The sequence below is a fragment of the Chlamydotis macqueenii genome, chromosome 6, assembly GCF_036417535.1.
Source record: "Chlamydotis macqueenii isolate bChlMac1 chromosome 6, bChlMac1.mat, whole genome shotgun sequence".
Taxonomy (NCBI): domain Eukaryota; kingdom Metazoa; phylum Chordata; class Aves; order Otidiformes; family Otididae; genus Chlamydotis; species Chlamydotis macqueenii.
Window position 1 is genome coordinate 37,088,599 of NC_141561.1, and position 26,984 is coordinate 37,115,582.

At 46.2% G+C, this 26,984-nt stretch overlaps 2 protein-coding genes across 21 annotated transcripts in view; both read left to right on the forward strand.

Annotated features, from left to right (window-relative positions):
* The window catches only part of MAP2 (microtubule associated protein 2), a 220,173-nt gene extending 208,940 nt beyond the window's left edge, over positions 1 to 11,233 (forward strand). For 9 of the 17 annotated variants that reach the window (XM_086750745.1, XM_086750749.1, XM_086750753.1 and 6 more), the window contains 4 exons: positions 7,353 to 7,445; positions 9,001 to 9,082; positions 9,606 to 9,718; positions 10,387 to 11,233. In XM_086750745.1, coding sequence (XP_086606871.1) covers positions 7,353 to 7,445; positions 9,001 to 9,082; positions 9,606 to 9,718; positions 10,387 to 10,602 — 504 coding nt within the window. In that variant the 3' untranslated portion in view covers positions 10,603 to 11,233. The remainder of the gene's footprint in view (positions 1 to 7,352; positions 7,446 to 9,000; positions 9,083 to 9,605; positions 9,719 to 10,386) is intronic. The other 8 variants (XM_086750751.1, XM_086750752.1, XM_086750760.1 and 5 more) reach the window with 1 other exon arrangement.
* Positions 11,234 to 26,427: 15,194 nt separating this feature from the next.
* The window catches only part of UNC80 (unc-80 subunit of NALCN channel complex), a 131,386-nt gene continuing 130,829 nt past the window's right edge, over positions 26,428 to 26,984 (forward strand). For all 4 annotated transcript variants that reach the window (XM_086751173.1, XM_086751175.1, XM_086751174.1 and 1 more), the window contains exon 1: positions 26,428 to 26,519. In XM_086751173.1, the coding sequence (XP_086607299.1) occupies positions 26,428 to 26,519 (92 nt within the window). The remainder of the gene's footprint in view (positions 26,520 to 26,984) is intronic.

Consider the following 26,984-nt stretch of genomic DNA (forward strand, 5'->3'; position numbering starts at 1 on the left):
TACCAAGTCATCAGTTCATAACTGTAAGATAAATTCATCTCTGTCAGCCTGTTTTTGTTTCCTTTATACATTCACAGGTTTGTGGATTTGCAAAACATTTGAAGGGATTTGTTCTGAACAGAAAATTAAAAACTAATACATCCCTTGTTAACTGCAGATCTACAAATGCAAAGAGCAATTAGGAGTTTCAGGCACAGCTCAAAACCATAATTTTTAAGTTTTTGAAATTTAGAATTTTGGCTGATCATTGCAGATCATACAGAAATAACATCTTGCAGCTCTTGTGCTCACACTGCACTCCTTTAATGGAAGGCTTGCCCAAGTACAGTCTGTACAGTTAAGCCTTGAATTATTCTGGATAAAAAGCAAGATCCTTCTTCCTGACTCATATTTTAGAAAAATGAAGCAATCGTTGCCAGGCTCTAGAAAGTTTCGGAAAGTTTCTTTGAGGAAAAGTTTTTAGTTGGTAGAAATGAGCAGGGAATTGGGATTTTCATCCAGATCTGACGTTCACTTTCTATGTGGCTGGGACGGTAACATCACTGCTGTGCCTCAAGCATCTGTAAAACGTGCGCCACGTTCAGTGAGGACAAACTGTGAACCACAAGCTGATGAGGCTCTAACAAGTAACAAAACTTCTGCTGACTACAGTAGCTGTGAGCCTATTTCTGCCAGCCGGATGGGGTGTGTTCAGTCTGTCTAGCTAGAATTGAAGGTATCACTTTCTGGAGGGTTCAGTATCTTTCTACCAACTACAGTGTCAGCTGAAGCGACCGGTTCCAGCTCTTAGCTGGCTAATGTGAGAGGAGACAAATCACGGCCGTGACGACCTGGCATACGTTGCTGGTCTCTTGTTAATAGCAAGAGGAGAAGCTGTATTTTTTCCTAGAGTAGATTGAAATTCCCACGACATAAATTGCTGTGAAAGGTTGAGTCATCCCAGCAGTAAATTCACCAGGGGAGGCATTTTCAGCTGAGCTCTCACTAGTCTGCATTTTGGCAATAAAATAAGGAAGGTTGTTCTCTTGGGAAAAACGTTCAGGTGATACATAATCTGGATCACAGCTGTTTAGTCATATAATAGTGTTCTGTCTTGCACGGAAAGGTGAGAAAAAGTTTGTTTTGCTAGATAGGAAAGGGCAGGAAAGGATAAAAACCTTAATTTTTATCTTGGAAACTTGGATTTGAACAATAAAAAGAGATGCTAAGGGACATATCGGCTGAGCTTTGGGAATACCAGCTTGCGTGAACAGAGAAACACAAGATTATTTTTTTTTTTTTTTACATTTGAACTGAACAGCCTAATTTTCTCCCTTATGCTGGAATGAAGAAAATCCAGACATCATGACTCAAAACTCATGCCTTCTTAAAGATATGGAACCTGATTTGAAGACTGGGATACTTGATGCTTAACACTTGATATTTGAAGCTATCGGTACTCTTTCCATGAGTAGGGACTGTTGCCCGTAAAATACCAAACTCTGTAGTTTAGCAAAATCTATTTGTAAGGGAGTAGTCAAACAAGGATCCTGTGTTCTAGATGCATTAATTGAGCTCCTAGGATCTTTTTTATTTGGTGTGTGTGAATTCTCCTTCAATTTCTTTTCCCATTCTTTTGATCAGCTCCCAAGATTTAGTGAGGAGTGTGATGACAGAATGCGTGTTACAGTTCATCTGATGTGGATCTTGCAGTTCCTTGAGTTGTCAGTGTTCTCTCTTGATGGTAAACTTCTTGGCATGCAAAGCGGTCATTTCGCTTTGTGTTTCCCAGCAAAATTATGCAAAAGCTCTCAGTGTTTCTTTGTAGGCCTTTCTCCCTTTACTGATAGGGATGAGGCTAGTTCAGTGTGGCCACCTTATTAATTAGGTTAATATAGTGATTTACAAATAGATAGAAAGGAGTTTTTAAATCAACCATCGTTGTCCTGTGTGTCCAGTAATTTCAGGAGTGCAAAGGCAGAACATGATCGCGAGCTCTGCTTGTAGATGTGGAAAGTCTGAGGCACTGTCTTTCTCTTCAAGGACTTTGCTAGGCCGAATAAATACCCTTCCCCCTCCTTCTCCTCTACCCGTAGCCTCTGCCAGGAGCAGGAAAACCGTAGTGTCATCTGTCTTGAGCAGCGTATAAATTCAGAAGCACCGAGAACTGCCTCTTGATTCTGATCAGGCTGTAACCTTAACCTTGCTTCCTGTGCAAGACCAATTGTTGTCTCCCTCAATCCCTGTGTTAACCAGGAGACGAAACACTGAAATGCTGTCTGGTACCTGGGATGTAGCAGTGTCAAATTACTGCGATGCTGTGGTAAGTAGGGGGAACTTGCCCTCTTTGCCAAGTTGTTCGAAGTCTGGCAGACTCCCAGCTCGCAGCCCCGCAGCATATTCAGATGGCGAGTCGGAGCCAGGCTGGGGTATTTTTAAATGCTTTAGGCACAGTGTTTGTGGTAGACCTTCTCAGAGGCTGTAATTGCAAAGCAGGGATGATCAGCTTCTTGGAAAATATATTCAGAGCCTATAATTTTATCAGCATCATGATTTTTTCTTCGAGTATCTTTGTTTTGGTGTGTACCGGGGTAGTAAGCCACAGGAGGGAAGCTGTTTATGGATTCTCTGCCCAGATGCTGATAAGTTGGGGGCTTTCCCTCTTGTTTTGGAAAGCCGCTGAACTGAATGATTCCAGGCAGCAGTGGAGCGTAATTCTTTCTCTTTTGTAAGCAGTTTTCAATTACTGATGCTGTCTTTAGCAGTCAGGCACAACTGAACTAAATTCTCTTGCATTTCTCTGCCTTCCACTCAGTGTTTCTACAAATTTCTGCTTGTTTTGAGCCCAGTGGTGCAGTACTGACAGAGGAGGGCTTCCTCCAGGCCCCCAAACTGGAGACTGTTGTACATGGAGACTCTGAAATCCAAATTCACTGGCTGTGAACGGCCATAGGGAGGCATATCTCTAACTGGGAGATTCACAGGTATTGCCAGCCTGCCACGTCTCCTCACGTTAGCCAGTGTAACACAAAACATCCCCTCTGATCTAGTGCAGATGTTGCCCTCAGACCACAGCCCCTTCGTGTTTAGATTGCCAGTCAGGCCAGTGTATGTCAGAAGGGAGCTGGAGTTTACCCTGCTGAGTGCGGGTCAATATATGCCTCATCTAAATGAACTCTCTGAAAAACACCTTCAAAGCTTCGTTTCCTAGCAGGCTACCCATAAATGCCCTGCATCTCACAGTAATTTGACAGCATTCAAACAGTGCAGAAGGTATTGGAGGACAGTGGTTCCTGCTGGGGACTACCTAGAAGTAGGGTGAGTCAGTGAGGTTACACTGTGCACATCGGCACACAGTCTGCCCTGGGCTTCAATTCTGGAGTCACCAGAGGAGACTGAGGTTGCTGAGGAGCCACCAGAGAACAGAGTGGGGGGAAGGTCTGTCGGGCATCCAGGGCTTCAGATAGAAGCCAGTTTTATACTTGGGCAATGTGGGTTTTGTGGAATGAGCCCAGCATTGTCTGTAAGGCTTAATTTTTCCCTGGTGGTTTAACTTCACGTGGATATGATAAATGCTGAGGAACTGCAGCTTAGTCCCAATCAAAATATTGACTTCCAGGCCCTGTCCAGCATACCTGGGCAAACCGGCATCAGATCAGAACAGAACGTACCCGTTTCAGTCTGGCAGGTGAGCACAAGGGTTAGGAGGGATGCTGTCAGGATGCTGTCTTGTTGGGATGTTTAGTGAGTGTGAATAGAAAGTTCTGTTTCTGCCACAGACTAAAATGTTCCCTTTCCTGAATGAGAGCATGAGCAGGCTTGATCTGTCATTTAATGTGGAGCACAATTAAAGTGCTTGTATGTACATCCCTACCACACCTCCACCCCCACACAAGACATACACACACATTCAGAAACACGGAGACCTTCCTGGTGAGTCATGGTGTTCATGCTGTCTCTATCACAGGCAGCTGCATCGTCTAATTCCTTTCATCAAGTGCTATCACAAAAGTTTACCATTTTCTTGTCGTAGCTCTGTTCCATTGGGAGGCAGTTCCAGAGCCTCCCTGCTCTGATAGTTACAAATTTCCCTCTAGGTTCCAGCTTCAGATAATTCACAGTCAGTTTACATTCTTTGTTTGCAAGCCAAAGTTTCTCTTTAGCCTAAATAATTCCTGTCCCTCTCTGGTACTCTCCCTCTGACGCTTACAGTCTGATTTCTCAAAGGAAACAAAGCTTGTGCAGTCATGCTGTCTGGCTGGCAGTCTCAGCCTTCCTCCACTCTTTTGTAACTTGTTGGCCCATTTCAACCAGTGCTGGCAAGGGAGCAGTTGGGTGATAGTTGTTGACTGGATGCAAAACACAGACTCAGCATAACACTGGGGTAAAGGCAGTGATAACTCTGCCCCTTCTCCATAATCAGAGGCAACAAATGGCTGGCCGGTTGGGTACTGGCTTCTGTTTGCCCAGTCTGTCAGACCTGGGGGAAAGCTTGGGAGATACTGCTGGCGGGAGGGTACAGGGCTTGCAGAAGAATATGGGATGGAGGGATTAAGCAGTTTAAAGCCTTCATCTATAGGAAACAAGGCTGCATTAGTTTGTGGAACACTTGATTATAGAGGGCAGTCTTTATTTAAATACACGCAGGGATATTGATATATTCCAGAAAAGGGAGAAACAGATCACGAGGGAGAACCTGGATCAGTGCAATTCCTTCTTGTGCCAGATGACCAGCACAACAAGTCCACATCACTCAGCTCACTTCAGCCCTCAGCATAGGACATAAATGATACATAGGTCTCCTGCTAGCCCCTCTACACAGGGGCACATTTCACCCCGTGAGACAGAGAAGATAATTGAGATGATTGGTCCTTTACATATCTGCTAGCCAGGTCCATGGGCCATGAAACTCATAAACTGTCAGACGTCTGGGTGCAAATCAACCTTTAGGCACTTGATCAAAGGCACCCTCTCAACTTATCACCTTGCTTTGGCTCCATTTTTAAGCTGCAGGCCCCCAGTCCGCAGCAGTGAGGTCTTAATCACGACCCCTAAGTCAGCATTTTCAGAGCAAATGCATCCCTGTGGTCATTGCTAAGAGGTGCTGCTGATCCATTGCTGAGAGATGTGCTCAGAAAGTGCTAGGAAGGCTTTCTGTTCTGCCCATTGTGTCTGGCCTGAAGCTCTCTGGGAGCCAGATCTGACTGCACATCTGACGTGTGTCTCTGTAACTGATGTGACACCTGTCTTGTATAGTACTGGGGTACATTTTTGAACAAACTGTATATTGAAAGAAAGCACAAGCATAAAACTCCAAAGGCATTTGCTTTCATATTCTAGTGTATGTTGGTCTACTTGGGCAGATTAAGCAGATAGGAGAGAGCAAGATAGAAATCCGTTTGCCTACCAAAGCCGCCCTTCTGAAGGTGACCTACCAGTTGTGGAGTTTTCTGGCGCTGTCACCACCCTTATTGCTGAGCAGGCCATTTCCACAGATCTTTACTAATTAAAGCAAGAGAACACTTAACAACCTAATGGTGTGACTGAAGTAGTGGTTACGTTATATGTAATGAGAGGGAACCATGAAGCAGCTGGCTGCGAATAAATTCTTCACATAGCTGCAAAGTGTTACCCTCTGAAAATTTCTTCTTGGAATTTACTGGGCTTAAGAGCACACTCACTCGTTACCTAGATGTGACATTATCCCCACTGCAGGAGCCAGGAGCTGCAAAATCTGATATCCCTGTAAGGGGGCAAAAAGTCTTTTCCTAGTTTGGAGAGGTGAGGCACAAAGGGACTGATTTGTCTCAGGTTTATCAGGGAGCCTGGGGCCCTTTGGAGACCCGAAGCCAGGAAGCAGAAACTCCACAGGATTCTTCTTGCTCCCACTTCAGCTGGTTGCAGCTGCTTTGTGTTCCTGGAGTGGTAAGAAACCACAGTAAGATACCCTGGTGTTATCTGTCCCTCTCTCTTACTCAATATTGGTTAATCACTGTAGGTTTACCTACAACAGCAGCTGACAGGTCTGTGCTAAGTAATATGCCAATGAAGGCTCTAGATGTGCCATTTAGCAAAGTAAATAGATAATGCCAAATTTTTTGTGGCTTTCTCTACAGGAAATAATGTCAGTTCATGTTGTATATTAAGAATGTAGAGATAAATAAAATCCAACATAAAATTTTAATAAAGACTTCATATTTAGCCCAGAGAAAGAATATGCTGCACAGGTGGCACTCTCTGCGTCAGCAAAAGTTCCTGGTGCAATGGTGGCAGGTGCAGCCTTGGCCAGAAATCTGGAGGTGGTGTCACTCAGGTGTGTGCCCTGCACCCAGTTGACCTTGCCTTACTGGTAACAGCCGTCCAGCAGCACATCATACCCAGGGAGGACAATCATTGGTGGCACCTGAGCTCTGCCAGGTAGAGTAACTGCTTTGACATGGGAGTCAAGCATGGGACAGTGTGGCCTACCCTTCTCAGAGTTCACCTCCAGGCACTGTCATATGCCTACAGTGCATCTGTGGCTAGGGTTACACAGAAAAAATGTGGGCTCCTGGCATCTGTATGGGAGGCTGCCGCCATCACAGGAACATCGGGTACTTGTTCTGCCAGAAACAAAGAGCATGGGGGAGAAGCATGGCGCTGCTAGCACCAGAAAGTTGTTGTGACCAACTTTATGGCCAGCACCAGAAATGAAGAAGCAGTGATTGCAGCTGTAGGTTTCCAGATGCTGTTGTTTTCTTCATTGCCCTTTGGTAGATGACAGTAAAGAGAGAGCAGTAGAGAGTTCTGACTTCATTTTAATCAGTTTTTGTTAGTCCCCTTTCACGGGACACTCTGAGGTCAGTTGTATGAATGTAGCTGCTGTTACAGCTGTATGGCAGAAAGAGGGGTGAAATACCTCATGATTTCAGCTCATGCCTAAGCTGGCTGGATCTGGGGTTTCTGCATGAAAGGTTGGAGTACTGAGCTGTGGGAAGGAGGGTTTCCATCTTCTCCTTGTGGCCAGTTGAGCAGAAACACTGGCCATCACTCAAGAGAGCCTTGGACAGGCTGTCCCAGGACTGTGTCCAGTGCAGGCAAGCAAAGAGTTCTTTGAGCTTTTCAGGGAAAAGCCACCTGTTACACCTCACAGTATAAAAACTTTCCCTTTGTATTTCACCACCATGTTGTGAAGTAGAAGAGCAGCACAGTGCATTTACACTGCTGTGTTAACATACTAAGCATAGAGATTGGTGTGGTTGACTTTCTCACATTTCAGTAGAAGTGTCAGAAGAGGAGTCACAGCAGGAGGCAAAATCACCCTGGCTCCCTTGTCCTGCAGCCCGATGGAGTGTGTGTATGGTATTTAGTAAGCTACCTCCCATTCCTTTTAGGTTAGGATTTTAAACAAGAAGATCGATTTTAGCGATATTCAGTCCCGGTGCGGTTCCAGAGATAACATCAAACATTCTGCAGGGGGAGGAAATGTAAGTAGTACAGATACCCCATGAACAGGCATCTCCACTGTGGTGACCCACCTTGCACAGCTGGCCCCCTCTGTCTCTCCTCCTCTGAGCACTACTTTCCTTCTCGCTACTGTTTCACATGTGAGTCCGGTCTGGTAGTTGTGTGAGCCCTGTGTATGCTGTGGTGGCCTCCTGATCTTTCTCCACGGAGCACAACATGTTTCCACAGCTTGGATGGGGAAAGGGAATGAGAAAAGAAGGGTTATCTATAAACACCCAAGGATGCTGACAGTAGAAGTTCAGTGTGAGCCAAAATGGTTCAGTGGCTTTCACAGGAGTGGCCCAAGGAAGCCATTTCCAGAAAGAGACTGCAGCTCACAGTGAGACTCCAGCCTCACAGTTGGGCATCTTTCAGTGCGTCAGTTCTTCCTCAGCTAACCTTTCAGTTATGTACATTCATCACAGAGGAAGAGGAAAAGTAAAACATAAGGACAAGGAAGCGAGAGCGCAGATCAAGAGGTCAGCCAGTGTGCTGAGTGCTGATGCCACAGCATTATTCCAGCATAACAAACCGAGATTGCTCAGGGTTTGACCAGACACAGGTTAGTTCTAGCAACCACACTGGAATAGCTTAAGGTGGCTCTGACCCCTCTGATGAAAATTATCTCCCCTCAGATGGAAGAGCTGGCAAAATCCAAACAGATTCAGTACAGCCACCATTGACGGCTTAAGTCATTGTTGGTGATGTGAGCAAACCAGTGGCATTGCAGCTATCCTGGAGCTCTTGTGTGGCCTGGAGGGGCTGCAGCTTCTGAAGACCTGCTAACATGGTCACTGTGATTGTGGGCCACATCTGGGAGCTGATGGGGAGCACAGCAAGGCTCCGTGTTGCTTTGTGGCTGTTCCTGAGCTGGGCTTAGCGCAGTCATGGCAACGCGGCCGGCAGCAGGGCGCAGAGCAGCAGGAGGAGGGAGGGTGCCTGTGCTGCTGCCTGGCTGAGCAGAGCGATGCCACTGCTGTCTGGTGAGCACCACCGAGCCGGCTGGCTGAACAACAACCAGCTCAGGTACAGCTGCAGGAGTCGCGTTTGTAGATTTGTCAGACTCTCCGTAGTGGATTGAGCAGAAATGCATACCGTATTTAGGTGCAGAAAAAGATTAAACAGATGGCAGAGGAAAAAAAAATAGTCACAGAAATATTCCTGGTTGCCAGGATGCACATTCAAGAGCAGAAGCAAACGGGACAGGTCCTGCTGCATGCAGGGCTTTGGAGAATCCACTCTGAGAGGAGGCTCAGAAACATTTTAGAAAGAACCCACAAGCTGATTTGCTTTGTCCTCCTCTTTGTTTTGCTGATAGTAAAGCTTAACCCAGCTCTGCCAGTTCCCTAGGTGGGAAGGAAGCTTGCTGTATTAATCCGGGTGTTTCCTCCTTTGTGGCATGATCTGTTCTCTACTAACCATCTCTCCTTTTCCAGTGGTTTGTAGAGGCTTGGGCTCTTCCTCTGCACAGCTTGGCTTTTTATTTATTTTATTCTTTTCATTCCTGTAATTCATGTGTGTGTGTGCTTTTGACAGGTACAAATTGTAACCAAGAAGATCGACTTGAGTCATGTGACTTCCAAGTGTGGCTCGCTCAAGAATATCCACCACAAGCCAGGTATTGTAGGAATTTTTGGGATGTTGAACAAAGCAAAGACCTAATCTTGTTATGTGAAGGAGAAATCGTGGATAATACCATTCTTTTTTATAGTCTAAGAGAAAGTAAATACACTTTGGTAATAAAAAAATATTCTTAACTTTACTTAACTAAATATATAAAGACATTAATCTATGGGACCACCTGGTTTAGAGAGTCAATTAAAAAATAATGCAGAAGGATGCTGCTCTGGCATAATGACAGTTTGATAAGATACTGAAATGCAGACTGAATTCAGCAAAATGCTTAAGCATGTGCTTAAATCCCAAGAAAATCAGTAGGGCTGCAGCACATGCTTGCAGTTCGAATATGTGTTGAAGATTTTATATTTTACTAGACACGTAGTGTGTGGTATTCTGTGCCTCTCAAAAACCACTAGATCTCAACTAAAAGGGAAGTAACGTGAGTGCACCTATGTGCATCAGGTCAGGCTTTCTCCTGAGCCATTCCAGCCTCTTAATCTGTATTTCTTTTGTCTGTGTAGGAGGTGGGCATGTGAAAATTGAGAGTGTGAAACTGGATTTCAAAGAAAAGGCTCAGGCTAAAGTTCGTTCACTGGATAACGCCCACCACGTACCTGGCGGTGGTAATGTCAAGGTAAGGGGACAGCCGCCAGGGAGAAGGCTACCACTTTGCCCCTGGCCCAGTAAAATTCTTAGAGCTGTGCATTCAGCGATGGCTCTGAATTGAGTAGGAAACATCTGTTTGTTCTCCTTGGAGCTCACCCACGTGCCATTTGCTCCCTTTGGAATTTGGAATGACTGATCTCACATCCACATCTAAGTGAAACACCCTGTAGTTCTGTGCACTAGCTTTCCCCCTAAAAACAAACCTTGTTTGGGACCATTGTACAGGATAGGTATGATCTAATAAATTTGTAGTATGAGTATGCCAGAGGATCAGGACTGCTTTGTGAAACAGGAAGAAGACATTGTGAAAGTAAGATCACTCCACAAACATTTGAAAAAACAGATTTCAGAAACAAATCACAATGCCTATAAAATATCTGTTAAATTCATACAGCTAGGAACAATGGTACTGCGCATTAAGGCGTCCATCAGAGACAGATAGTAAGAGAATGTAACTTAGTATATCAGTGTATGTTAAGCAAGGTGAAAAAATCTTCAGTTTCAATTATTCTAAGGAGTGAAGAAGCTTCAGTCCTTGTCAGAGTTCTTAAAAGTAAACGAGACCCAAATTATGATCTATAGCGAGATAATGTGGTAAATGTATAACGTGTTAAATTCTTTGCTTTCCTGGAGCAGATTGACAGCCAGAAGCTAAACTTCAGAGAGCACGCTAAAGCCCGTGTCGATCACGGGGCTGAGATCATCACGCAGTCACCAGGCAGGTCCAGCGTGGCTTCACCACGCAGACTCAGCAACGTTTCGTCCTCTGGAAGCATCAACCTGCTTGAATCACCCCAGCTTGCTACCCTCGCTGAAGATGTCACGGCAGCCCTTGCTAAGCAGGGCTTATGAATTTGCTCATTTTGCGTTGTATGAAGTAATAATATTTAGGCATGAGCTCTTGGCAGGAATGGGCTCAGAGCAGGTGTTACATTCATTCTTTACCATGTCTAAAACTAAGTCACATCCCAAGACTTGTAGTTACCATACAGTTAAAAAAAAAAAAACAGGAAAAAAAAATTAAATAGATGCAGAAATTGGCCTGATTTCCATTTACAACAGGAAGACACTGGCTTTATATGGGTATACAACTGCAGTATGTTACATTGGACAATTATTGTTGCTCTGCTCTGTCTTGCATGGAGTACCGTACTATGATAAAACGCATTTTTACCTTTCATGTGCCTGAAGGCCATCCACCTCTTTCTGAAGAGCCTTGTTAATATCCCAAGTTGCTCATTTTGCTGTTCCTGTTGATAGATGGGGAAATTTAAAAAGTTGCCCATTGTAAGTTATTACAGGTTAAATTAACAGTCTGGTTACCAGAAGGAAGGGCATATAGACAAATTCAAGTTTAATTAAAAAAAGTGTTATTTTGTATAAATGAGTAGAAAAAAGTTGATTTAAGTTATTAACGTTTATTTTGACCTGGTTAATTCTGTCAGTGTATAGCTGAAAAGCCAATAAATTATTTAACTAATAACTTGTTGTGGTTTAGCCCTAGTCACCACAGAGTTTCTCGCTCACCTTCCCCCTCCCCAGTGGGATGGGGGAGAGAATTGGGAAGAAAGGAAAACTCGTGGCTTGAGATGAAGACAGGTTACTAAAATAGCAAAGGAAAACTACAGTAATAATAGAATATAAGAATATTAAAATATACAGAAGGAATTATGTACTTTTTCTCACCACCCAATGTCCAATGACCGATACAGCCCGTCCTGAGCAGCGATCACGGAAATGAAACCGAGCAGCGAGCTAAGGAGCGAAAGGGAGCCAGCAAGGTAGGGGGAACGATGCAGGCGAGCGAGAGAGAGGGATGGATGCCAGGAAGGCAGATACCCGCCCTGGCCAGCCCCCACTTATATACTGAGCATGACGTTTATGGCATGGACTACTCTCTCTGGCCAGTTTGGGTCAGTTATTCTGTCTGTCTTTCTCCCAGCTGCCTGCATCTGCAAATTAGCGAGACTTGGAAAGCCAGACAGTGTCCTTGGTCTCATTCACAACAACTGATATCACTGGTGTGTTTATTAACATCCTTCACATCCCAAATCCAAACCACACCGGCTACTGAGAGGAAAATTAACTCCATCCCTGCTGAAACTTGGGCAGTATCCACCCCTTATTCCATACCATTTACATCATGATTTTATATATATTTATATATATATGCACAGATATTGTTCCCTCAGTTCATGGGCTATCCCTCCGAAGTCTGTTGAGTTCATTTAGCCCATGACTTTGGGCTCCATCTGTCATAAAAGTCTTTCAGGGCAGAGAGCTAGTATGTAGTGTGGGGTTGTTGCATGCTGCATCTCGAGCTTGCAGTGAAGTACCTGTGGCGCGGCTGCTGTATCATGTCCATGGTCTGCAAGTTGAAGGTGTTGATCTCAAGGAAGTTGTTGGGTGCCAGTTCTGGTCCCATCACTGCTGCACATCACTCAGTTTCATCGAAGCTTATTCTTCACTGATGAGCATGATTCTTGTTGCAATACCCTTGATATGACATATAACAACTCCAGAAATTATGTAATGCAGTTCAAATTATTGGCTATTTTCAGGTAAAATCAGATCTCCTTGAGGTACACATCGGACTTCCCCATCCTCCCGCACCACCCACCAAGTACATCCAGGTCCTTGAGCAAAAGCAATCCCATGGGTGCGTTTGCCTTTGCTCAGGGGAGGAATAACCCAGACTGTCTTCCCCAACATCTTCCTTACATGCACCACAGGGACTTTATCACCGTCTAGAGTATGTAAAAGTTCTGATTCAGCAGGGCCAGCTCGATTGATGTATCCCTGAGTGTTGACTAACCAGGTGGCTTTTGCTAAATGTTTATCCCAGTTTTTGAAGGTTCCACCACCCATTGCTTTCAGTGTAGTTTTCAGCAGTCCATTGTACCGTTCAATCTTTCCAGAGGCTGGTGCGTGATAGGGGATGTGATATACCCACTCGATGCCGTGCTCTCTGGCCCAGGTGTCTATGAGGTTGTTTCGGAAATGAGTCCCGTTGTCTGACTCAGTTCTTTCTGGAGTACCATGTCACCAGAGAACTTGCTTCTCAAGGCCCAGGATGGTGTTTCAGGCAGTGGCATGGGGTACAGAATATGTCTTTAGCCACCCAGTGGTTGCTTCCCCCATTGTAAGCGCATAGCGCTTGCCTTGGCGAGTTTGTGGGAGTGTGATGTAATCAATCTGCCAGGCCTCTCCATATTTATATTTCAGCCATCATCCTCCATACCACAGAGGCTTTAACCACTTGGCTTGCTTAATTGCAGCACGTTTCACATTCATGGATAGCCTGTGCAATAGTGTCCATGGTCAAATCCCTACCTTGATCACGAGCCCATTTGTATGTTGTGTCTCTTCCCTGATGGCTCGAGGTGTCATGGGCCCACCAAGCTAAAAATAGTTCACCTCTCTGTTGCCAGTCTAGGTCCACTTGGGAATCTTTAATCTTAGCAGCTTGATCCACTCGGTTGTTTCGATGTTCTTCAGTGGCTCTACTCTTGGGTACATGGGCATCTACGTGACGTACTTTTACAAGCAGATTCTCTAGTCAGGCAGCAATATTTTCCCACAGTGCAGCAGCCCAGATGGGTTTGCCTCTGCGCCGCCAGTTGCTCTGTTTCCATTGCTTTAACCACCACCACAGGGCATTTGCTACCATCCGTGAGTCGGTGTAGAGATAGAGCACAGGCCGTTTTTCCCTTTCAGTGATGTCTAAAGCCAGCTGGATCTCTTTCACCTCTGGAAACTGACTTGATTCACCTTGGCCTTCAGTGGCTTCTGCGACTTGTAGGACTCCATACAGCAGCTTTCCACTTCCGATGTTTTCCTACAATACAACAGGACCCATCAGTGAACAGGGCCTATCGCCTCTCGTTTTCTGGTAGATTATTATACGGTAGGGCTTCTTCAGCACACATCACCTCTTCCTGTGGTGGCTTTCCGAAATCTTTGCCGTCTGGCCGATCTGTGATCACTTCTAAGATCCCTGGGTGACTGGGGTTTCCTACTCAGGCTCGCTGTGTGATCAGTGCGACCCACTTACTCCACGTAACATCAGTTGCGTGACGCGTAGAGGGGACCTTCCCTTTGAACATCCAGCCCAGCACTGGCAGTCGGCGTGCCAGGAGGAGCTGTGCTTCTATTCCAGCCACTTCTGAGGCAGTTCAAACTCCTTCATATCCTGCCAGTATCTCTTCTTCAGTTGGAGTATAGTGGGCCTCAGAGCCTCCATATCCCTGGCTCCAAAACCTGAGGGGTTGACCTTGAGTATCCCCTGGTGTTCTCTGCTAGAGACCCCAGGTAGGGCCATTCTCCCCAGCTGCAGTGTAGAGCACATTTTTAACATCTTGTCCTGTTTGGACTGGCCCAAGGGCTACTGCACGAACAATTTCCTGTTTAATTTGTTCAAAGGCTTGTTGTTGCTCAGGGCCCCATCATTCCTCTTTCTGGTCACCCCATAGAGAGGGCTTACAACCGTACTGTAATTTGGAATATGCATTCTCCAGAAACCTACAATGCCCAAGAGAGCTTGTTTCCTTTTTCTCAGTTGGTGGAGACATGGCTGTTATTTTGTCAACCACATCCACTGGAATGTGACGGTGTCTCCGTCTTGCCATTTTATTCCTAAAAACTGAATCTCTTGTGCAGGCCCCTTTACCTTGCTCTGTTTTATGGCAAAAAACTGGCTTTCAAAAGGATTTGGATTATTTTCTCCCCTTTTTCAAAAGCTTCTGCTGCTGTGCTCCCCATACGATGATGTCATCAATGTATTGCAGGTATTCCAAAGCTTCACCTTTTTCCAGTGCAGTCTGGATCAGTCCATGGCAAATGGTGGGGCTGTGTTTGGTAGATAGTAGCCAGTGCCCAACACAAAGTGATAAGTTGTGCCTCTTTGGAATAGCCATGGCATTTTCCTTTCAAATATTCTATCACTTCATTGAGATTCTGTAGTTGTTCAGGAGTGAAGTTCCAGACCATTGGAGGTGAGAAGTTCTCTAGGTACCTGCCCATATTCTCCCGCATGCCGTGCCACCCCTGCCCATCCAACCTCGAGGCAGATCTTTGGGTGATATTTTAAATGGTTGTTTAATCCTAACCAAAACCTGAAACAGATTCAGGAGACATAGCAAAGGGAATACACTGGCTTGCACATCCCTAGGCTATTCAAAGTTCTCAAAAGCTGATGTGACTAGCTTGAGGGAAAAAGGGAAGGTAAAAGAGTAGGGAAAAGTATCCTCCCCTGACTTCCCCATGGATTGGTTCTCCAGGGAGAAAAATAAAAAAGTGTAATTATTAGTAATTCTTCCAAAATGGCACCCGAGGTACGGAGAAGCCAGCAGTGCTGAGTACAAGGACCAGACTGATTTCATGACCAGTGATGTTATCGTACCGTAAGTCAGTAGTGCCCAGTACAACAAAATGAGAATTGTGATCCATTTTCGAGAAGTGATGAACAGCGCCACAGGAAATTCGTGATGCAACTGAGGATTTACATAACACAGTCATGCGAACACCTAATAAAACATTGTGACCAGGCACTCTTAAATAAAAATAATGAGCACTTGTAACAACTTTAGCACACTCCAGTCAGATCTGTCGTTACCTCAACTCTTCGAGCCCCACGTTGGGCACCAAAAAGACTGTGGTGGTTTAGCCCCAGTCACCACAGTTTCTCGCTCACCATCCCCCTCCCCAGTGGAATGGGGGAGAAAATTGGGAAGAAAGGAAAACTTGTGGCTTGAGATGAAGACAGGTTACTAGAATAGCAAAGGAAAACCACAATAATAATAGCATATAAGAATATTAAAATATACGGAAGGAATAATGTACGTTTTCTCACCACCCAATGTCCAATGACCGATACAGCCCGTCCTGAGCAGCGATCACAGAAATGAAACCGAGCAGCGAGCAAAGGAGCGAAAGGGAGCCAGCAAGGTAGGGGGAACGATGCAGGCGAGCGAGAGAGAGGGATGGATGCCAGGAAGGCAGATACCTGCCCTGGCCAGCCCCCACTTATATACTGAGCATGACGTTTATGGCATGGACTACTCTCTCTGGCCAGTTTGGGTCAGTTATTCTGTCTGTCTTTCTCCCAGCTGCCTGCATCTGCAAATTAGCGAGACTTGGAAAGCCAGACAGTGTCCTTGGTCTCATTCACAACAACTGATATCACTGGTGTGTTTATTAACATCCTTCACATCCCAAATCCAAACCACACCGGCTACTGAGAGGAAAATTAACTCCATCCCTGCCGAAACCAGGACATAACTAAAAACACTAGTTGAAAACATTTGAACCATGCTTGGGGAAGTGACGTAAAAAAAAAAGCTGTTGAAAGCAAGCACTTCCACCCCAACGGACTTGTGTCTGATTAGAAGGTTGGTTAAGCGGCTAGATTTGTGTACGCACCACCAGTTTCACATCCTTTCCATCTGTTTGATACAGTATTATAGATATATATATTTCTCTGTGGCCATTTGTGATACGCCCTCCTCATATACTTGAATATTCTACTTCTTTATTCACAGTATCTGTGTCTCTTGCACCCTTTGGTGTTGCAATTTTAGGTATGTAAAAGTAGATGTTAGCAGGGGTTTTTTTCCCTATTCATAAGAATACATTTTAAAAAGATGAAAATTTTAGCATGAAGTTGCTTTCTGTAACAACTAAAAGCCGTGACCCTGTTTTAGTGCCAGATGCAAGTCTCTTCTGTGATGCTAGAAAAAAGGATTCCTTTCCTCTTCCCTTCCCTCTCTTTCTTCACAAAGTATGATTTTTGTGGGATCCAGACGTTTGTAAGAGGGTCTCCAAAGATGGCTGAGTTTGGATTCTGGATTTTTAAAAAATCCACAATAGTTTGGTTCTGGCTTTTTTTTTCTCTTTCTTTTTCTGATTTTTTTTTTTAATCTCCTGTAGTAATAGTGAATGTTAGATTTATTTATTATTTTTTCTGTTGCTAAAGTTGAAACACAGAAAAAAAAGTATTAAGATGTTATTTCCACTCCTTCAGTGATGTCTTATGTATACACTCGGGCACTCAGATAACAGTGATGAACATAACAGAGATGCCTGTAAATTATAGTACGTGAATAAATAGAGCTCCCTAGACTGGGTTGCCATAGTGATTCATCAATTAAATAGAGCATCTTAAAATCTGAGCAAAGTGGGATTATATTGACTATAAAAAGTATAAGAAAAAGTGTGCATAAAAGATAAAGAGCAGAGATACATAACCAACAGATCTAACGGAGTTACGTGTGAGAACTCCAATGCTGTCTTATGGACACTAAGAGAACACTGAAGGTAATATGGTAGTATTACTCATCAGCGGATAGTAATCTGCTGATACTATATGTACAGTAGACATTATGAAATGACCAGTTTACATTCTTGCAGATTCTTTCATCTTTTCCTTTTGAAATCTCTTAACTAAACTTTGGTTTTTTTTTCTGATAATTCTAGAGCCTGTTACCATAAAAGAGGCATTTCTTGAATGGCTGGTGGTAGGTTGTTCATGTTTTTCAATCCGATTTGCAATTGTATTTGTTGCTGTATAGTGATTGTTTTGCAAAATAAAATCGCTTGTCATCTAACTGCTTGTGTCAGCTTCCAGTGTTTGTGATACAGCTCCTCCTGCCTTCAACCACTGTGCATCGCTGCCCTGCAAGGAAAAAAAAAATCGTCATGCACCTGCTGGTATTGCATCGTCGGTCTTGCCAGGAGAAGTCAGAGCAGATTAAGTTGGACTTCTCAGCTAATACCTGTTACTTCTTGCCAAAAGAAGCAGTTTTTACAGCTAGCGCCCTGTTCTGCGGGGTGGTATTTCCCTGCTTTGCGTGAATACGTTATTCTGTCCTTCACCCTGAGCTCCCACGCTGGAGGTGAGGTTTAGCATCACCCTGCACCCAGGAGCTGAGCCCTCCACGCAGAGGAGGCCCACGAATGACCCAGCTTCCCCTCGCTTGTCACCGTGCTTCCTTCGGCTACCTTCAGCCCAGCGGCGCGCGAAGGCGTCGCCATGGCCGGAGCCATCCCTTCGGCACGGAGCCGGGCCCGGCACTGGCTCAACTTGTCGCCGTTTTGGATCACGGCTGAACCGCTGGGCAACCCCGCTCGCTCGCTCCCTCCGTCCCTCCCTGCCCTTGGCGGGGCTATGGGCTGCTACGCCACTCCCCGGCCCCGTCCCGCCTCAGGGAAATGGCGGCCGCCCCCGCCCCGCCCCGCCCCGCCCCGCCCCGCGCCGCCAACGGCTGCCTCGCGCCCGCAGAGGGGCGCGCGCTCCGGCGGGTTGTAACTCCCGCCGAGCCGTTTAACGGTCACTGCGCGACCGTTGGTTTTGGCGCGAGGAGGGGTCGCTCCTGCCGCCCGCTCTCTCAACCGCCTGTGAGAGGCTCAGCCCGGCCGGGGCCGGCTGCCTGCAGCCTGCTGAGGCTGAAGGGGCCAAAGGTAACGGGAGCTGTGGGCGATGAGCCCTTGGGGTCGTCCTGAAAACCAACGGGGAAACAGCCTGAGGGTTGAGGGCTGCTCGAAGTAGTTTGTTATCTTGGTTGGTGGATGTTCAGACCTTTGCCTTGACTCAGGTCAGGAGGAGGTGCAGCCCTGTGTTGCAGGTGGAACATAGAAAGGACCAGAAAATATTTTGTGTGCTGGCCCAAAGGACACCACAGCTTGGGGGCTGTGGTGTGGGAAATGGGAGCCCCACCTCTCAGGCTGTCCTGCCCTTGCGCTGCCCACTCTGAGCCTGCTAAAGCAAGGCTGCTTCTGGTGCCTCCTCCTGCTCTGATGTGTGCCCTGGTGGGGTTTCAAGCCTCTGCCATGCAGATGCAGATGGAGATGCAATCACACAAGTGAGATGAGAGCTTTGGTATCAGCTACCGTGTGAGCGCTGTGTATTCTGTGGAGTTGGGCAGCAGCAGTGGGACTCACTAACAGAAGAACTGTCCTCTGAACGTGGCTGGGAGCCTGAACAGTAGGAACGAGATACAGCTGAGCAGAGTGCCTAAAGTTTCCCAGCCCCTGAGCAAGCTGGACTTTTCACATAATGCTGCAATATTAATAAATAAATGTGTCAAGCTACCTGGAGGAATAATTAAGTGCTGTTAATTATTCATTAGAAGCACCCTCCTAAGGGTGCTTAGGCACAAGGCAGAACTAATGTATCATCTCCTAAAAGGAAAAGGATTAAGAGATTGGGAGCAAAAGGGTGAATCCTGATTGAAGCATTCACAGCTGGAGCAAAGGCTGAGGACAGTTGGTAAGGACCTGTTTCCTCCTTTAAAAATGAACAAAGAAGAGGTGATATTGCTATGGTTGTTGTGTCTTATTAGCAGCATGTGGTAGATTATGTATTTTAAAATTTGCTAGCAGATTGTGATGTTGGAGCCCTGAGGTGAGTACAAGCTGTGAGTGAAATCTTGATTAACTACAGTGTTACTGAAAGTGAGGAAAGCCCAGGAGTTTTTTGTTTGTGTTTGCCAGATGGACAGAGGATCTGTCCATGCAATGCCTGTTCCAGCTGATACAGTATTTCTTGCTTTGCACAGGAACACAGTAGAAAAAACAGGTGGGTGAGACAGAGAAATCGGTCATCAGCGTAGCAGGCAGAAGGCTTTTCACCTTGAGGTGTGTGGCCATGCAGAGGTCTCAGTTGCTGCTGTGAAGATAAAAGACAGTGTGGCGCAGATGGAGGGGCTCCCAAACCTGGCTTGTGTGAGCACCGTTGTTCTAGAAGGAGAAGCGTGTGGTGGAGGCAGTTGTTAGCTCTCTTCCGAGCAATGGAGAGGAAGAGATTGGTTTGGTAACTCGATGGATCAAGAGATCTCCACTATCTTCTCCAGGAAGAAGGTGAAAAAGGTGTTTGGGTGTGGTGGGGTTTGGGGCGAGGAGTTTTGTTGTCTTTTTTTTTTTTTTTTCCCCAAAAGGAAGTAAAAGTTTTGTAGCTACTACCAGAGCAGTCACATCTCAGAGCTTGGAGAGTCCTCATCTAAGGGGTGTTGTGATACCCTGACAGTGAAAGCTGGATTTTAATTTTTTTTTCTGAGTCTTGTCTAGAGACCTCCCTATGTTATCTCTAGGATTTTGTTCCATCTCTCCTGCCTTATCTAGTTGTAGCATAACCTGTGCCTGTTATGTATTTAATTGCAATTAAATGGCTCTGTGAATAGGATTTGTTGCTTGAACATTTTGCAAAGGCAGTAACTTTATTCCTAAGGTGACTGTGGAGGCTCTGTGTTTTTGCTCTGTTTCGAAATAGAATTCTCAGACGTATGAGTACTATGCCACTCCTGCTGATTCCAGCTAAATGTGGCCCAAGGATCTGATTGTCCTTATGGAATCTGATCCAGCTAGACTACAGCCTGTTCCTGCCCGAATTCATGTAGCAACAGCAGCAAACCTGCTAGTTTTAGGGGTTAATTGCATGGTTTTAGGGGTTCATTTATCATTGTTTCTGAATTCGTGTTGTGTTTGGGCAGAGCTGGCAAGAAGAGCTGTGAAGGAGACTTCTGAAGGACCTTGGTTGAAACAGTTTCATGCTGAGTTTAAAAGCCCTTAAAGAAAAAAAAAAAAAACAGATGTTTCCTAGGTTTCTTTAATTTAAACAAACAAACAAAAAAACCCCAAAAAACCAACACCTTAGAAGGAGAGAATCAGGCCTTTGTTTTAAAGTCCCCTATAATTCTATGTTGTGTAGCTCATAATAGTGCAAAGCGGATGTATGCAGTTGCCATGGCGAAACAGCAGCCTTTTACCCACTCTCTGCATTGATGTAAATGGCTGCGTACACAGTACTGCCAATGGCATAGCCCTCTGTGCCAGCTCTGCTGATGCTCTTGCTGTGTTCTAGTGTACTTACTTAACAAGGCCCAAAGACTTCTTAGGAAGAGAAAGAGATAAATGAAGGAATAACTTTTGCCTCTACCTGACAGATTCATATGAGAAAGGGTAAAATGAGTGGCATCCATCAGTGCTGACTTTGTGACTGGTTGTGCCAAGAAAGAAAGGGTCTTCAGCACGAGTCCTGGGGAAGACTAAGCTCTCAGAAGTGTGCCGAACAAATGCCTTTATTCTCTGCTCTGGGGTGTGCATTAGGAGCTATTTACAACTTTGCTCTTGCTGCACAACAGAATGGCTTGAGATAGTCCTGAGAGTTTGGATTCTGGTTCTTTCTGCACAAAGGCTAACAGATAAATTAAAGGTATGAGTGCTTGGGAGTGTGTATGGCAGGGATTCAGGCTGGGGATTTGGAGACCATCAGCGTGAAAACAAGTGCAAGACAGTGAGGTTCAGAGCAGTGATCGAGCAGAATTATGTGATCTGAGGGGATATCAAACTGGCACTGCCTATAATAAGAGAAAAAATATTAAAATAACATCATGCCCAAGCACTTGGGGGGCTGGGAATAGCTGGAGTAGAGCAGAGCTGGTGGTGCCATCTCTGCTTTTCCCCCACCTGCTTTCTGAAAGCAGTGCCTTCTCACACTAGTTTTGATCTCTTTGCAGGCCAACAGACCTGTGTTTCAGTGCCAGCCCAAGATGTCAGCACAGCCTAGTGAACAGAGCATGGGTGAATTTTCAGGACACCTTGTTGTTGTCCTACTATAATGACGTCCCTGAAGAGTTTGCTTCCTCTCTATCCCCACTATAAACGAGAGCAGGGGGCTGGTTTGAAGGATTTTCTCTTTGCAGCACCCACTGCAGTGTTAGTATTTAGGTACAGTTAAATGCTGGCTGCAAACCTGAAAGCCTCTGCTGCAAGCAGAAGTAGAGGTAAGTGAAATCTTCCAGGCTGCAAAGTTCCTTCTTCACTTACGCATGCAATTCCCAAGTTGCAAGCTCTTTCACTTACATAGGTATAGGTCACTTGAGCTTTGTGTGTCCTTTGTGGTGGGGGGGTGTGTGTGTGCATTGTCTCCAAAACAAGGCAAGAACAAAATTGGTCTCTAGTCACTGTCAAACTAATGTATCATAGAATCACAGAATGGTTTGGGTTGGAGGGACCTTTAAAGCCCATCCAGTCCAACCCCCCTGCAAGGAGCAGGGACATCTCCAACCGGATCAGGTTGCTCAGAGCCCCGTCCAACCTGGCCTTGAATGTTTCCAGGGATGGGGCTTCCACCGCCTCTCTGGGCGACCTGGGCTGGTGTTCCACCACTCTCATTGTAAAATTTTTTTTCCTAATGCCTAATCTAAATCTACCTCCCTCTATTTCAAAACCATTATCCCTCATCCTATCACAACAGGTCCTGCTAAAAAAATTGTCCCCATCTTACTTGTAGGCCGCCTTTAGATACGGGAAGGCCAGTGTAAGGTCTCCCTGGAGCCTTCTCTTCTCCAGGCTGAACAGCCTGTCCTCATAGGAAAGGTGCTCCAGCCCTCTGGAGCACAGCCCTCTGGCCTGTCCTTCTTATGCTGAGGGCTCCAGAGCTGGATGCAGTGCTGCAGGTGGGGTCTCACCAGGGCAGAGTAGAGGGGGAAGAATCACCTCCCTCGCCCTGCTGGCCACGCTCCTCTTGATGCAGCCCAGGATGCGGTTGGCCTTCGGGGCTGCAAGCATGCAGGGCCAGAAGCTCATGTTGAGCTTCTCATCCACCAGCACTCCCAAGTCCTTCTCCTCAGGGCTGCTCTCAATCCATTCTCCGCCCAGCCTGTATTTGTGCCTGGGATTGCCATGACCCAGGTGCAGGACCTTGCACTTGGCCTGGTTGAACTTCATGAGGTTGGCACGGGCCCACCTCTCCAGCCTGTCAAGGTCCCTCTGGGTGGCATCCCTCCCCTGCAGCATGTCGACGGCACCGCATAGCTTGGTGTCGTCGGGGAACTTGCTGAGGGTGCACTCTATCCCACTGTCCATGTCGTTGAAAAAGATGTTGAACAGGGCTGGGCCCAACATGGACCCCTGAGGGACACCACTCGTCACTGGTCTCCTCCTGGACATCCAGCCAGTTCCCTATCCACCAAGTGGTTCATCCGTCAAATCCAAATGTAAACCACCTTTGCCACCTCCTGGCTGCAGCCTGGCTGGATTGGAGAATCTGCACCTCTGTGACTGCAGTTCTTATGGCAGTGCCAGCTGTTGATATTTTTCTTTACTCTTTGATTTGTTTTGCATCTTAAGTTCTGTAACTCCAGACCTCTAAAAACAGAGGGATTCAGGTGTCTTTTGTGGCTGCACGTTGTTGGAGAGCAGTATTCTGGACTCAAAATGGCAAGTTTGAAGAGAAGTGCAACTGGCAGTTAGTTTTGATTACTACAAAATAGTAGCTGTGCAATTTCCTCTCAGTGTCTGTTGGGCTACCTGAGCTCCAGTTGCTGATGGCTATGTGACAGGGCAAGGTGCTGGCTGCGCACAAAGAAAGAGTGAGGAAAATAAGATTGTATTTCAAAGGTATTTGTTTTTCCTAGAAAGTCCGTCAAGGATGTGAGGGAAAGCCAGGTAGAGGTACTAGCATATTGTCCTCCTGTTTCCTGCGTGATGGTTGATACTGACAGATGTGGAGCTGGTGTGCAGTTGCCTTGTGTGCTTCTGAACTGAAGAGAGGAAGGGAGGATGTTTGGAATCCCCTTTGGAGGCTCAGCGGAGTGCTGCTAGTGAGGGCTGCCTCTCTTCACGGGTGGCAATGGTGTTTACCTGGGTGGGTTTGAAACCAATGTGTGCCTGTGTTTTCCCACTATGCTTGGAGGTTTTTGTGGAGCTTTGTGTCCATGTTTTTTTCCCTGTCTGTTTACCCCTAAGCAGCTGCCCTGGGCTGACCACGCCAAGTGCCTCTGGTGTCCCTGTCAATCAGGAGAATTCATAGGAGATTTTGGCTGTAGTCTGTGAGCAAGCTGCGGTGCTCTTTTTTTGCTCTTGTGTTTCCTGTTGGTGTAGCAGAGCATGGGAATGATAAGCTCAGGCTTTGAGCAACAAACTGGAAGCTATTGTAAATGACTGCTTCTGGAATGCAAGGGTAAGGAGAGATACCTTTAAATGGGTAAAAACCTACCAAGCAACAAACATCAGATCTGAACTGTGCTTACCAGTTACTGAAAGAATGCAAATATTTTAGTCAATCCAGTTCAATATTCTAACTGACTAAAATGCCTGATGGTGCTAATTTTGAGGGCAAGACTATATGGCACTTAAAATAACATCCACATAAACCATCCCTAGCCTGCAACCCTCATCCCTGGCTGAGGGTTAGCAATCCTTTTAACTGTGGTGATGCTACGAGTTCTGGTTATTCATATTGTCCATGTCCATGAGGAAGACACTGACCTTGCACTTTTTGAGGCCTTAACAGATCAGTTAATTTTTTTTTTTCTTCAATTGCAAATACCTGAAAACTTTTTTTTTTTAGTCCTCATACTTTTCTTGGAAGAAGAGTGATTCTCCTGCTTGATAATTACTAAAACACCAAATAAATTTGGACTTCAAATTTGTTGCTAACTGAAGTTATGCTTTATTCAGTGACTTCGTAACACATTGCAGGACTTTAAAAAGCAATTATTTAAGAATAAGTTTATTGCTCCTACTGCATTGTATTTCACTTCTGACTGTCAAGAGGCATGCTGGCAGGAATTAAACTCAAATTTGCTTTCCAAACAAGAAGACTTTGTATACAAAGGTCCTGGATCCATTGAGGGGATGTAGAGTAGGGAAGCTTCTTTAATACATACCTTGCATTTAGAAGACATTTGTTCTCATAAGATTTTTAGAAATCAAGATTTTTTTTTTTTCTCCTGTCTGACCTTGCTTAATTGAAGGAAAGAAAAAGAACTTCCCTGACTGAGCAAGCAAAACCTGTGAATAAAAAGGCCTTACTTCTGTGCACCAGCAGAAAAAGTTACTGCTGGCAAAAAACCCAACCAAACAAGACAAAGCCAACTAGTTTAGCATTTCAGCACTCGGGTAGATCAGTGATTTTAATTAGTTAAAACTTTTTTGTTGTAAACATATTGTTCAGGTTTTATTTAACAAGTTACCTTCTAATTAACTGTCTTGATGATACTCCTTTTGTGCAAGAGGAGGATTTTGGTAAAATGTGGACCACATAGGGTCTTGTTCTCCATGAGTGAGATCAAGGCCAGTGATGTCACTGCAGGGAAGTGTTATGTTGGGCACCAGAAAAAATTGTATCCCAAGCGGGCATAAAGGCAGATTATCAAAGTGGCGGCACTGGGTTTTCAGCAAAGTTGTTTCCAAAGTACCCATAGGGAAGGATGATCAGTGTTGATCAGTTCAGCTCCTGTTCCAGGAAGGAATGACCTCAGTGCATCTTTAAGTGCCTAACATTAAGTAGGAAGATTGAAAGACAGGAAGAAATATGACCTTGCCTTGTTGGAGTCTCTCTCTCTGAACTTGCCATCTTTTTATATAAGCAATGGAATATTACAATATTTCTTTTGTGTGAAAAATTAACTGGTAAGGGTGGATCTTATAGCAGTCTTCCAGTACCTCAAGGGGCCTTATAGGAAAGATGGGGAGAAACTCTTTAGCAGGGCCTGTTGTGACAGGATGAGGGGTAATGGTTTTAAAATAGAGGGAGGTAGATCCAGATTAGACATTAAGAAAAAAAAATTTTTTACAATGAAGGTGGTGGAACACTGGCCCAGGTTGCCCAGAGAGGTGGTTGATGCCCCATCCCTGGAAACATTCAAGGCCAGGTTGGCCGGGGCTCTGAGCAACCTGATCTGGTTGGAGATGTCCCTGCTTCTTGCAGGGGGGTTGGACTGGATGGGCTTTACAGGTCCCTTCCAGCCCAAATCTTCCTGCAATCCTATGACTTGCATTGTTTTTTCATTTTATTCTGTTATTTGCAGTAGTATACTGTCTTCTGATATGCTTAGGTGTGTAAGGAGAGATAATCTAACAGTCACTGAGGCATATTTCCAGCAAAACTGACTCAAGTAACTTGGGTGTGTGAACTACCCCCAACATCCCCTGCTCCTCCCACCAGCCCTCACTTTCAGAGCAGTTTACTGGCTTCCATTCTCGAGATAAGAGTATCTCCCCGTTTAACAGCCTTGCTCCGTGCTGTATCAGGCGCTTCGAGGGCTCTTGCCTTTGCAGATGCAAGGAGGGCAACTTGTCCTTATAAACGACTAGTGAGCCCCCCAGCACCTCGAGAAGCCCGGTTCCGTTGCCGTTCCTCTGCGGTGCAGGGGGAGCTCGGTCCGCCGCCACCCGAGGTGCAGGCGCAGCCTGCTCGAGCTTGTCCCCGCTGCCGGCGGGAGGGAGCCACTGCCGGCCGCCCTGCATCTTCCTCTCGCCGCGGCTCGGCTTCCAAACTTTCTCGCGCCGAGGGCGGGGAGAGGCAGCGGGGGCCCTGTTGCTGCGGGGCGGGCGGGAGCAGCAGCCCCGCGCCCCTTCCCGGGGCTGGAAGTTTTGGGGGCCGCCCGCCCCCACCCTCCCCGCCTCTGTCACCGGCTGGCGGCGCGGCTGGCGGCGCTGGGAGCTGTCCGCAGAGGGAGGTGCTGAAGGCAGGGAGGAAGCCGAGGGACGCGGACATCTTCGCTCCCCCAATTTCCTCCCTGCCTTCTGCAGCCATTTTGCACCAGCGAAGCTGGAGGGAGGGGGTGAGCTGCGGAGGACGGAGGGAGGAGGGTAAAGAGTTACGAAGAGCAAGGAGGCAACCATGGGAGATCCCGGCTGGTATGTCTGCTAAGAGGGGCTGGCATCATCAGCATCATGGTGAAGAGGAAAAGCTCAGAGGGCCAGGAGCAGGAGAGCGGCCGTGGCATCCCTCTGCCCATCCAGACCTTCCTATGGAGGCAAACCAGGTGAGAACTAGAAGCCCTGGGTACCTGGGATACAGCTGCAACAGGGCACTGGACGTGGGCGGGGGGGGGGGCGCAGGCCAGCTGCTGCCCAGTGGCAGGGAGGAAGCGGTTGTTGCAGCTGCAGCATGAAGGCATGAAACAAGCTGTTCTCTTTACATCTTTACACTCAGTATAGAGCAATCTGTGTGTATTGGGGATGGGGGAAGGACCGGAGGCAGATGAACCTAGAGGCAGTCCCAGGCAGCATCTTGATTTGACTTTAAAACATGCATGTGTATGTGTGTGTCTATGCACCTCTCCCCTCCTCCCCGTCCCCCCCTCCCTTCACCCTCACTTGTAAAAGGACTCCTGGAGCTCTAGTACCAGAAGCAGCATTCCTCAGTGCTGCACCAGGTTTGCAGTTTTGCTTGTCTCTGTATTTGCAGCTGTTCTGGAAGTGTAATCTGTGCTTTGAGAGGTCAGCAT